General features: G+C 37.4%; 1 protein-coding gene across 2 annotated transcripts; it reads left to right on the forward strand.

Moving 5' to 3' along the window:
* Positions 1-6665: 6665 nt before the first annotated feature.
* Positions 6666-11853, forward strand: LOC145072565 (putative disease resistance protein At4g27220). Of its 2 annotated transcripts, XM_079019013.1 has the most exons (4): positions 6670-10377; positions 10455-11138; positions 11217-11613; positions 11701-11853. In XM_079019013.1, exons 1-3 carry the CDS (start codon positions 6814-6816, stop codon positions 11274-11276), a joined length of 4308 nt encoding a protein of 1435 aa, XP_078875139.1. In that variant the 5' UTR covers positions 6670-6813; the 3' UTR covers positions 11277-11613; positions 11701-11853. The 2 variants fall into 2 exon arrangements, with proteins under 2 accessions (XP_078875140.1, XP_078875139.1); XM_079019014.1 differs by lacking the exons at positions 11217-11613; positions 11701-11853 and having other exon boundaries at positions 6666-10377; positions 10502-10714.
* The last annotated feature ends 1736 nt before the right edge of the window (positions 11854-13589 follow it).

Here is a 13589-nt window from a genome sequence, read left to right on the forward strand (position 1 = left end):
TTCTTTAAATCTAGGGGTGTGCAAAAAACCGTAAACCCGAAAAACCGAGCCGAACCGGCCAATCCGAAACCGAAAAAACCGTAACCGAAAAAAACCAAAACCGAAAAAACCAGATATCAACGGGTTGGTTTTTGGTTTTCATATTTAGGTATCAATGGATACCCGAACCGAACCGTTTGATAATATATATATATATATATATATATATATATATATATATATATAAAGTAAAAAAAGGATTATTTCATTAGTATTGTTTTGATTGATCTATGAGTCCAATAACCGAAACAAAAATCCATATCGATAACTCCAATTTTGTTATTCTATGTTCATTTAATTTTCTTGTTATTTTTATTATGGTATTTATTATAAAAATTATAATATATGATATTTGAACTTCATTACGTTTTTTAAACTTCATTTTGTTTTTTGTAAACTCTTTGACTTACTAATTTTAAGAAAAAGATAACTAAAATGGAGTTTGTAGTTTCAATTGAATTTAATTTTTTATATATTACCGGGTACCCGTGAACCGAACCGTGGTTACCCGCTTTCATACGGTTCGGTTCGGTTCGGTTTTTTTGTTAATACGGTTCGGTTTCGGTTAGTGCGCATGAGGTACCCGCCCCGTGGTCACGGTTAACAATTTTATTACTATCCGAACCGAACCGCCCCGTGAACACCCCTATTTAAATCCGTGTAAGATTAGAAAACTTAATGCAAGAAGGATGCTCAAAGAAATGTACTTTGAATGTGAGACTTCGTTTCCATGGAATTGCTCTCCGTTGGAATACTTTGTAATGTCTGTTGTCAACTCTCTATGACTTTTATGCATAGTCATTACAAGAGGATCATTGCATATAAGTTTAGAATCTAAACAGATTACTACAAATGGAAATAATTTGGTATTTATACATTTATGATAAGGATTTGGAATTGTGAAATGAGTTTCATTGAAGATGCGTTCAATTGATTTATTTCACAAAGAAAGGACCATAGGCAAACATAGTGTGCATGCTTGGAGCTTGGGATAACTATTGTTTTAATTTCAAGTATTAAGTTGATTAATCGAAAAATTATACAATGAATAATGTGTAATCAATATGGTGATTAAATAAAAATTGTTTTATTTATATTCATAAGTTCTGAGACCATATTGGATTCGGTTATTCTTGTAACATCCCAAGTTCAGGAATATAAGTTCAGGGTGCTATGTGTAAATAAATGAGTAGATTCGACGAGTAGGTGTCTTAACTTGTCGAGTCGGAGCGGGTGTTGGGCACGTGTTAAGTGATCCGACTCACCGAGTCGGCGGCGGGACTCGACGAGTCAGTGATGGGAAGAGAAAACCCTAAATTTTAGGGTTTGCACCCTATTTAAAGGAGCTTATGTCCTCACCTCAGCCTCTTTGTTACCCCTTGAGAGTCAGTAAACCCTAAATCATGTAAACCTCCATTGTTGAGTGATTTGAAGCTTTTGAAGAGGATTATAGTGAAGGAAACTTGTAGATCAAGAGGCTAGCATCAAGTAATTCGTGTAGATCCAAAATCTACTTCATCTTGGGCATATTCTAGAGGTAACAGGTCGTTGCCTTGAGCTATTTCCTTCTAGATCTATTCTTGGATGATGATTTGGGGCTATTTAGCATGTTTGGGATCCATTTCGGGTTTTGGGACTGGATTTGGGGTTGCAACTTCAGATCTAGACTTATCTTGGTCCATGGAGCCATAAAGTATCATCCTTTTAGCTTGTTTATGAGCATTCTTGTCTTGAACCTTCTCTCTAACTTGTATTGAGCCAAAATCACCTTGCATGCACGTAAAGTTGGAAACTTTACGTGTAAAACTAGCCCTAGGAGTCCAGATCTATGAGCTGAAAGCAGTTGAATGGAATGAAATCGTCTGAATAAGGATGACTTAAGAGAACTCAACGACTCTGTTCTTGGACTCGACGAGTCGGGTCGCAAACCCTAACCCAACTGGTTATGATAAGGATCAGTGAGTTGAGTGGTGACTCAGTGAGTTGGACAGGATAGGACTCAGGGATTGATGAACTCGACAAGTCATGGGGTGGCTCGGTGAGTTGAGTCGTGATATGAGGATTTTCTGAGTATAGGAACTCGACGAGTCAATGGGCTGACTCGGCGAGTAGGGTCAATCAGGAAGGCTGACTTTGACCAGGAGTTTGTCTTTGACCAAGAGTTGACCAGTTTGACTTCCAAGGGTATTCTGGTAAATTAGGAACTTATAGATATGGTTTCATCAAGTGTTAGGTGGTGGAGTTCGTGGTCATGAGCAGAGGATTTGATCTTACCTCTTCAGTTCAACATTTCAAGGTGAGTTATCCTCACTATACTCTAGGGTCTAAGTCACCAAGGCCGACCCTTCGATTTGTTATTTGAGATAGTTACTATTGTGATATGATAGCTCGGTATCGTGGTAGATAGGATGATAGGGCCCTAGTATGTTGTCTGGTAGACTGTTATATGATTATCTAATATAGGTTCACATGTTTATTTGATAGTATGTGGGCAATCCAACCTGATGGTTGTGGGCCGAGAGTATTCCATCTCGAGGATGATTGGACTCATAATAGGTGGGCATTCCAACCCGATGGTTGTGGGCCGAGAGTATTCCATCCTGAGGATGATTGGACTCGTAGTATGCTGACATTCCAACCCGATGGTTGAGGGCCTTGGGTATTCCATCATGATGGATGATTGGACCAATAGTAATTGTTGTATGTGTAGGAGTGTGGGCATTCCAACCCGATGGTTGTGGGCCGGGAGTATTCCATCCCGAGGATGATTGGACTTGTAGTATGTTGGCATTCCAACCCGATGATTGAGGGCTAGGGGTATTCCAACCCAATGGTTAATTGGACCCATAGTATGTTTTTCATTGTTGTATGTGCTTGGTTGTATGTGTATGGGTATTTTGGGGGTAACTCACTAAGCTTTCGGGCTTACAGTTTCAGTTTATTGTTTCAGGTACATCAGGAGATCGTGGCAAGGCAAAGGCGTGATCTACCGCTCCTCACTTTTATGATGTTGTTTCTGGGATACTCTGATAATTAACTATTTAGAAACCTTTTTGTAATAACTAATGGAACTTGGGTTGTTTTGAAAGTTTAAATTGGTTTAAATTTTTTGGGTGTTACAATTCTTGTGTTTCACTTTGCATGTTTTGACTTCCCGAATAACTAGGTTGTTCAAACCATCCACAGTCGATCATACTTTGGAAGTAGGTATTGAGGCAAGACTATCATGAATCTGACTGTAGATTGTCTAGGTGTTTTAGAAATAGCACAAATTTGCTGCATTGTTCATGAGTACTCCTAGAATAAGATTCGAGTATTGGATTAAACCCACGCTCATCTGAATCACTTCATGGATTTTATCATGAGTGATTGTGAGAAGATATTATCTTATATTCTTCAAACAGAGACATGTGAGTTGTAACTTACAAATTGGTTGCACATTGATGATGCATAAATGCACCAGTAACTTGGTGTTATAAAACACTTTATTGTGTGTGATTTGATGAGTAAATATAGCAAACACATGAGTCGAAGTTTATCCATTCCTTTTACCCTTAGAGGGATAAAAGCGATATCCGTGGGCCCCTAAGCACTTGGCCAAGCCTGGACTGATTTGATTTGTTCAATTAGTCAATCCTCACAAATCGGAAATCGGGAAACAACAAATGGACAAAGATAATGATTATAATCCATGTCTTATGTCCATATGATATCTAGAATTGAGGAATGTATGATCCCTTATCTAATGGGCGCGTCATTGACTAGGTCAGAGTTCGACAACGGCTTTTAAGAGCTACGATTGCTAGTCGGGTTGTGGAGTCGTACTTGCAATAATAGTTATTAGACTTATCCAAGTGGGAGACTGTTGGATTAGGTGTCTAAGCCCATAAATATAATTGGTATGTACTTGACCCGAGAGTAGCATGGTCCATTTGGGTTGCCTTCACCAGAGCAATTTGATAGGATAAACTTTTGAGAAGAGGTTATTTGTGATTTATTAATATATTATAAGTTCTAATATATTAATATGAAATCATATTATTTAATTAGTATTGATCAAGAATTAATTTGGAATTAATTTAGTGATCAAAAGAGTCCAATTAAATATACGGTCACTGATTAAGTAAATCAGTGATTCTTATAGTGTGGGCCAATGATCCATGGTTATTTAGAATGGGCTAAACCAATATGATAGTCCATGGATAGTCCATGGAGGTTTAACCCACGGAGCCTAAGTAATATGAAGGGTCATGTGAATTAGGGTTTGCATGGATATAACCCTAGACTTTGCCACACTATAAATGGAACCCATAGTCACCAAAATCGGCTCTATGCATTCTAAGAAGAGTGATAAACGATTTTGTGTGCAAAGTATCCTCTTTCAAAAAGTCCTCCTTTGTTCATGGTGTTTGTGAACCATTTGAGGCATCACACTTAAGGTGATAAGTTCTTAAAGGCCAAAACTACAAGCTACAACAAGAGGTAATTCTATAACTCATTTTTATGCTGTTTATGTCAATTATATGCTAGTTGTAGGCTTAATGCTTTGGAAACATAATTACATGTATAATTAGAGAAAACATACATCCAAAGCATTTAGGGTTGTATGTGCACCATAGGATGTTGCAATATATAAAACCCACCACACGCCACACCCTATCGATTCTCCCAGTTTCCATTTTTATTTTAGTTTTAGGGTTATGGTTATTAATGCTAGTTTGGGCACAAGCAAAAACGAAAAATAACCAATAGTAATGAAAATAAAACTTTCGCACCATGGAAACCCTAATTTCAAAAAACCATAGCAACAAACAAGATTAATTCTAATCAATTTGGATTTTAGTAGTGCAAGTAATCATGAACTATGTATCTGATACTACTGATAAGATTTCTACATTTAAACACACGATTATGTGTAGTTGAAACATAACAATAATTTATATGTGTTCATGCAACTTATAGGATCAAAGTTTCAAACTATTACTTCAACTACTAAAAGAATGAGAAAGAAAGTACATACCTCTTTTGGTGCCAATGATCTCCTTGCTTAAGACCTTGTTCTTGCCACCTTGTTTGGATGAATGGATCCAAACGATAACCCTAGAAGGGTTAAGATTTCCAATCCTCCTTAAGGGCATATGAGAGAATGGAAATTCAAGAATAAGCAAATAGGGTTTGATCCCTAACACCCTATTTACAAGCTTCAGTTTCTTAGTCCCAAAGTAACTCCAAAACCCTAGATAAGCCTTATCCAATTTCGTCTTACCATATCTTTTAGGGATTCTAGAATATTCCAATTAATTAACTATTAATTAATAAAAATTCAACCCCTTTGAATTAATTAATTCTAACTAATCCCAAAATAGTTTCTAATTAATTTATCAAACCATGAAAAATTAACAAACTAATTTCTCTTAAATTATTTTTGCTTAAATGGGTCATGAGGGCAACCCAAAAGGAACATGCTATTATTAGAAATATTACCAATAATTAATGACCTTGGACACTCTTTCCAACAATGTAGCCTTTGGCGATCTTCAATTAATCTTCTTTGGTGCGTGATTCCTCTAAATCAACACCAAGGGTTGGTTGCACGTGCTTTACCCCAACCTCCTCGATTCATAAGAATTTTAGTCTAAATTTTCTAAATCTGGTGTGTTCTTCCTCTTAATCTTCTTCTCTTGTGCGTGCTTCCTATGAATTGATGTGCATGCATATGTGGGGTATGATGATAAATAAAGGACAACAAGGGTGCAAGGAGTTCATCAGTGGTCGGAGACTCATGACCTTAACTCTCATCCACCCCTTTTATGATGAGTTATGGCTCTTTTTTTTTGTTGTTGAATCCAAACATAACACACAAGCTGAGCTTCATATCAGATCTTGTAGATTTTTGTGGCAATCTTGATTTTTAGTCATAAGATACATCCTTTTGATTCACTCCGCTAAACCCTATAACCAACTTCACCACCAAATTGTATTAGGTATGTTACTATAGCCGTATTTGGTTTCCTTTACCACCATATGATGAAGAAATCACGTGTGACTTTTTTTTTTTTCATATAGTGATATATGCTGTAAAATGGCTACATTTCAGGGCCCAAGAAGACATTGGAGACTGTCCAAAGGCATTTAATGGATCTTATTTGATAACTCTTATAATCAAAGTTCATCAAATCAAATGAACGAACATAATAACATCATTAACATGGAAAACCACAAACCTTGTGAATCCAAATACAAATAGATGTGGTGGTATGGATCATGGTGATTATGTATACATTAAATGTATAACATCTAGTGGTGGCGATAGGGGGAAGAGAACAATCGAAAGAAATGATAGAGGTGAGGTGAGTTAATAGGTATAAATTTATATCGTAAAGGTATGAAGAACCATATTGCTCTAAGCCTTTAATATTTATATAAATCAAATATAATAAAAGAAAAATATAAAAGATATTTAAAAGGGTATAAAGTTTTTTCATCCGGCTAAACCGATCATACTTGAAACTAAAACCATACCATACCATTGTAACAAAAAAAGTTAGGGACAAAAGTCAAAAGTCTGAAAAACAATAAGGAACATTTATGAAATTTTGTCTTAATTTACTTATCAAAAGTTAATAAACGGCAATTTCTCAGAAGAACCAAGAAGTCAATGTGTAGATTATTCTTCATCTTTGAATGGGGAACTGATTTTGCTGCTCCAAATGTCTTGCTGATTTTTGCTTTTCATGTTCCGTTACCCTTCTGAAAGAACAACCAGTTTAAGAAATGACGGCTGTAGATATTGTTGTTTCTGTTCTCGCAAAGCTGCTTGAATATACGGCTCGTCCGATCGTACATCCATTTGATTACATTTTCCACCATAATACCAACATTAATGGTTTAAGAAACCAGATTTTGTTTCTGGAAAATACTCGATTTGGGGTTCAACAGCAGGTGAACATAGCTGAAAGGAATGGAGATATTATTCTCCCAATTGTTCAAGATTGGCTTGCCAAAGCAAATGGTTTAGCAACAGAATCTCAGAATTTTTTGAGTGGCGAGGTTGATAGAAATCACAGATGCTTCAGTGGGTCTTGCCCCGATTTGAAGTTGATCTACCGAAGTAGTAGAGAAGCCAAGAAGAAAAGAGCGGCTGTTGATGAGCTTGTTGAGAGGGGAAAGTTCGATTATGTTTCACAGCCTGCTCGTCGACCTCCCATATGGCCTAGTACTGGTGCTACTGCTACCACATCCTTAGGAGATTTAGATGGTTTTGAATCAAGAAAAGCACAGCTAAGATTGATAATGGAGGCACTGGAAGATGATAATATCAACATCATTGGTGTATATGGTATGGGTGGTATAGGGAAGACTACTTTTGTGGAAGAAGCTGCCAGACAGGCTGATGCACTCCAGCTGTTCGATGAAATGGTCATGGTGGTGGTTTCCCACAAGCCTAACCTGAGAAAGCTTCAAGGCGATCTTGCAGAGATGTTGGAACTGAATCTGAAGGAGGAAGGTGAGCTTCTGAGGACTGCACGTTTACGCGAAAGGCTGAATCAAGTAAAGAAGATCCTGATCATCATGGATGATGTGTGGACGCCACTTGATTTGAGGACTATTGGCATCCCACAGGGAAATCTTCATAAAGGGTGCAAGATTATCTTGACATCAAGAAGTCTAGACGTATGTAATGCTATGAATGCTCAAAGAAATTTCCATATGGATGTTTTATCTCAAGTGGAATCTTGGAATTTGTTTAGGAAAATGGCAGGTGATGCAGTTGATTCTACAGATCTTAATCCTATAGCCACTAAGATTGCTAAAAGATGCTCAGGTTTGCCTCTTGCAATTGTAACAGTTGCCCGAGCGTTAAGACACAGGAGTAAACATGCTTGGCGTGATGCACTTCGTCAGTTAAGGAGTAGTTCTACAACTAATGATGTTACAGGATTGTATTCAAATATCTTTGCATCACTGGAGTTGAGCTTTAACTTTCTAAAAGATGAAGAATCAAAGTCTTGCTTCTTGCTTTGCAGCTTGTTCAAAGAAGACCTTGACATTCCAATTGAATCTTTGGTGAGATATGGGACAGGTTTAAGGGTTTTCCAAGATGTTCATACATTAGAAGAAGCAAGAGACAGGGTGCATACAATCATTGAGAATCTTAAAGCTTGTTGTTTGTTACTGGATAGTGATGTGGAAGACTGTTTCCGGATGCATGATGTTACTCGGGACTTTCTCCTCTCAGTAGCTTCCAAGGGTCTTTACATCTTTTTGGAGAAGATGATGCCTGGATATCATCTAGATTCACCTAATGAAAACAAGTTCAGTAATTCTTATGCGATATCAATGGTATTGAATGATCTTGAAGAATTTCCCATTGGCATAGACTTTCCAAAGCTTCAATTATGGCGAGTGGAAGGTTCTATGGGGTTAATGCAGTTTTCAGGTAATTTCTTTGATGGGATGAAAGAGCTCAAGGTTGTACTCATGCATCATGTGTCTATCCCATCTATACCATCATCATTTCTAGCTTTAAAAAAACTCCTAGCATTGTGCCTTGAGCATTGCAAGTTAGGAGATGTGTCACAAATTAAAGAGCTGAAGAACCTAGAAATCCTTAGCTTTGTGCATTCAGATGTCGAAAAATTACCAAAGGAAATTGGAGAACTCTCGCGCTTGAGGCTTTTAGATTTGACAGATTGTAAGAATCTGACATCAATTCCATTTGGTGTGTTCTCAAATTTGTCCAACTTGGAATGCTTGTACATGATGAATAGCTTTGTCCAATGGGGGGTTGACTCTGAAGGTCAAAGTCAAGCAACCCTTGGTGAGCTGAAGCACTTGTTTCACTTGACCACTTTAGAAATGCATGTCCCAGATGTCAATCTTTTCCCTAAAGATCTACTGTTTGGAAACTTGGTAAGATTCAAAATCTTTGTAGGTATGGTTAGCCAGGTGATCAGTTACTCATACCCTAAAACCTTGACACTTGCACTCTATCATGGTCTTAATTTACATAATGGGATCTATAAGTTGCTGAAAGGAGCTCAACATCTAATCTTGGATTACTCAATTGTGAACTATCTAGAAGACTTGAATAGCATTGTCTATGACTTGAGAAAAGGTTTCAGACACTTGAAATGTTTGGAGGTGTATGGTTACACTGGGGTTGAGTCTTTGATTGACACAAACATCTTCCCAGTTTTGGAAAAGCTGAAGGTTGTTTCTGCAGCTGATCTTAGAACAATATGTTATGATCATCTCCCTGATCAATCCTTCTGTGAGTTACGTGAATTAATGTTGAGCATCTTACCAGAATTAACTTGTTTGTGGATGGATCCTCTGGGAAACGTATGCTTGCGAAATCTAAGGACTCTATACGTATCTGATTGTCACAAACTCAAACACCTTCTTTCACAATCCACAGCTGGAGATCTTTCAGAGCTTCAAAAACTATATGTTTCCTCCTGTGAAGATTTGAAAGTAATACTATCAAAAGATCAAGTTGTTTCAGTTTCATCCAGCCGAATTGCCCTATCGAAGTTAAAGTCAATAAAGCTCGAGTTTTTGCCAAGTCTTGAGAGTTTCTGCCCTGAAGGAGATGCTAATTTAGCTTCACTACAAGAACCCCTTTTCAATTCAAAGGTTGACTTTCCTTCCCTTGAAGAGTTGACTCTTCGTGAATTGCATTCTGTCAATGAGATTTGGTCTTGCCAACTTTCTGCTTCAAACTTTTGCAGCCTGAGGATCCTAATTGTATTCGGATGCGACAACCTACAGCTTGTTTTCCCTTCATATATGCAACACATGTTGCAAAATCTTGAAATCCTCTCCATAGAGTGGTGTGATTTGGTAGAAGAGGTCTGTGAACTTAACAATAACCTCCAAAATGATGATGCAAAATTAGCAACTTTGCCATCTGTTAGAGACCTCAACTTAGGAAAGTTACCATTACTGAAGCATCTATGGTGGAACATCGACCCTTATGTATATACAAGCTTAAGGAACTTGAATTCTCTACACATCTATGAATGTGATGGTTTGATCCATCTTTTCTCTGTTCATGCAATGAAGAATCTTGTTCAACTTCAACAACTGAAGGTACGTTCATGTAAGACAATGAAAACAATATTTGCCAATGAAGGAGAAGATGATGTTATTGTGATGTCTGAATTATGTTCTGTTGACCTTGAAGATCTACCAGAACTCTCAAGTTTTTCCCAAGGGAGTAGTAGTTTCTTGTTCCCATTGTTGGAGATGATTGAAATCAAGAGTTGCCCCAAAATGAAAGCATTTGTTGTTTCTCAGGTGCATCAGGAGGAGAAATCCCTCTTCACTGAAAAGGTATGTGTTAGTTCTATTTTTGGGTTTCCTTTGTTGAAAAAAGATCTAAATCCATATTTTGTAATCGGATTGTATAGGTTTCATTGCCTAATTTGCAAACATTAAACTTGGATGGATTAAACAGCTTAAATGGCATATGGGAAACCCACCTTCAAGAAAAGAGCTTTACCAAACTTCAAATCCTGGAAGTCATCAACTGTGATCAACTACAAAACCTTTTTCCAATCAATCTGCTTCCAAGATTACAGATGTTGGAAGAAATTCATGTAACAAACTGCATTTCACTTGAAGAAATCTTTACCCTTAAAAACCCAAAACCCCACCAAAATCTTTCTTCTGTTTCACTAACCAGATTGGTTAGCTTAGTTTTAGAAAATCTACCAAATTTGAGACAACTATGGTGTCCAAACATGCCTCATAGGTTTCAAAGACTTACTTCCATTGAAGTTTCTAGATGTGATCTCGTAGATTGCATCTTCACATCATCAGTAGCTAGAGGTGTACCCAGGCTCCAGAAACTGAAAGTAGATTCATGTATCTCAGTGGAAGTGATTATTGGAAATAATGAACGTGAATCAGAAGCAGATGATTTAATTCTCCCTCAGATATGTCACATCGAGCTTGAAAATCTACCAAATTTGGTTAGTTTTTGTGCCAAGGCTTCTGCGTTAAAGTGGCTCTCTTTGAAAGAACTACGGATACTCAACTGTTCTGAAATGGTTGCAACTTCAAACTCCATTGAAGCGTTCTTTGGTGAAAAGGTAACGTGCGGTGTTTTTTTTTTTTTTTTTTGGTGCATAGTCTATCGAACTATGAAGTAAACGAATTGTGCAAAACAGGTTGTTTTTCCAAGCTTGGAGAACGTGCGGATAGACAGTGTTGGAAATTATATATACTGACAATAACCAAAGGATTAATAGTGCCCTGGTTTCTTTTATCCCAATCCGAGGAAGTTAAGTTTGTGAAGCTAACAGGAGATGCCAGTTATTGGAACAATTTTGAATGCGATGGCAAGTTTGATTAAATGTTGAAAAGTTTGCCCAGCTGTTTGTTAAAAGTCCTCAATGAACTTTTTAAAGCTTATATGTTCTATCATCTATTGGTTTCTGACTGAAAGTGAAACTGGAATTGGGACTTGGTTTCTCTTCGGGATGATGGCAGATAGGAAGATGAAAGCTTGCAAGTATTGATAGTGGTATAACTTGGTTTGATACGGTTGAGGTTTATGGATCAAGGGTGAGTATAAATAAATTGCATATTATGATCGTACTTCTCTTGAAAAACTCTTTATCTAATTAAAGCCTCAATTTTATCTGTTTTCAGTTCTCATTTGGTGCCATAAATTCTGAAACACTGCTGGGAAGGTAGTCTACAACCAAGTGGTAGTTCACTTTATTTCCATTTAAAGTGATGTAAATGTTGTATACACAAAATCTGTTTCTTTTTTGATCTAATGAATTGTCTAACTTGAGTAAAGTACCACTTTACCCTTCTTTATGGTGTAGAAGTGAATGGCCATTTTACCACCACCCTTCTTTCTGATGTAGAAGTAAATGGCCATATTTTACTCCAAGTCTATTTATTATAGTTTTCATAACCAGAAGTAAAAAACAAAATGAAATCATAGTATGAATGCTAATCATATCAAATAAACAAATCAAATGAAGACCTAACGATTTTACTCTCGATCCTTCAAATCCTTGCTCCAAATCTTCTCTCCAGCATTGACATCGCCTTTCTAGTGCTTCTGGTCCTCAAAAGAGCCTAGGAACGGCTGCTCTCATTAGGTAAAAAATACGGATTTATTTATAGTTTTCATAACCGACATAAAAACGTGTTGCGTATGACATATGGACGTGTTGCGTTCTTCAACACTCTGCGATTTCTTATCCCTTAGTATCTTATCTTGGCACGTCCCGTTCTGCATTCCTCATCATTATATTTCTACTTCTTTTGTTCCAGCAAAGTCTTTTAACTACAAAATTGAATTCAAACTTAATTAGTACCATTTATCTTATTTTTAACCAAAACAAAGCTCAAAACACCCGGATATCACGTGCAATACATATATAACAATAGTAAAAGCAATACTCGTTACGGTAATGCTCACAAAGCACTCAAATCACTTTTCCAAGAAGATTGTGGCGAGGATTACATCTCTAAGTTTGAAGACTTTCATCCCTCATATCCCGAATAAAATTGAAGAACATTAAATCGAATGGTTCTTAAGAGGATTGAAAACTGAGATCCATAATTAGGTTCACACCCTTAATCTATCAACCTCTGATAAAGCAATTGAGTTTTCACAAAACGTCAAAGCCGCCATAAGGCTCTACAACCCACAAAATTTTCACGTACCGTCAAAGCCGTTATAAGGCTCTACAACAGGAAGTAGGCCGCCAATCCTCGCTTTGGTCACACAATATTGTAACCCAAAACCATGATTAATACCTGCGTCTACTAAAAGTGGGACCAGCTCATCGTAGTGATTAGAGGACACCTCTGATTGTTCACCTCTAATGTGACATGTTCCCTCCCAGTTTGATCAACGAGATCAGTCAGCTAGAGAGCGGGGCTATTCTTCTTCCGAGGAGACAAAGTAGTCTCTTGTACTGACCGAACCCTCAGTTCGGAGGTCTTCGTCAACATGTTACGAAGCTCCGGTCTGGCGGTCAACTTGATGCGGGAGAGGCATGAGTGCAGTTTGATCTTGTGGTGTATTCCTTTGTAGTGAGTAGGGCCTTTTTCTCGTTGATCAGTTCGCCTCCGCTCTATTGAAAGGTCTCCATTTCATCACATACTTTGTCACTAGTCAATTACAAATGTTAAAGCCTATCAATCCTTTCAGGCCTCCGACCTGAACCCAACCCTCAGAAAAACTTAACGTGCGTTAAGTTGCGGAAAATGAGCCGTTTTACGGAAAAAATTTCCAAGAAAAATGAGAATTTTGAAAACGCGTTTAACTCGTCTATTTTTCTAAATTTTTCACGGAAAATGAAAATTTTCCATTTTCTAAAATTACAAAGAAGTTGGAAATTTTTGGAAAACCGATAATCATTGTTTTCCATATTTTTCTAATTCCAATTTTTTTCTAAAATATAAACACTCACACCCACTCCCACCCCATTCCACCTCTACCTACCCTCACCTTAATACCCTCAACCCACCACACCCCTACCTACTTACACTCACTCCTAAGCCACCCCACCCCC

The sequence above is a fragment of the Lactuca serriola genome, chromosome 9 (assembly GCF_051521515.1).
Source record: "Lactuca serriola cultivar US96UC23 chromosome 9, Lser_US96UC23_V15, whole genome shotgun sequence".
NCBI lineage: Eukaryota > Viridiplantae > Streptophyta > Magnoliopsida > Asterales > Asteraceae > Lactuca > Lactuca serriola.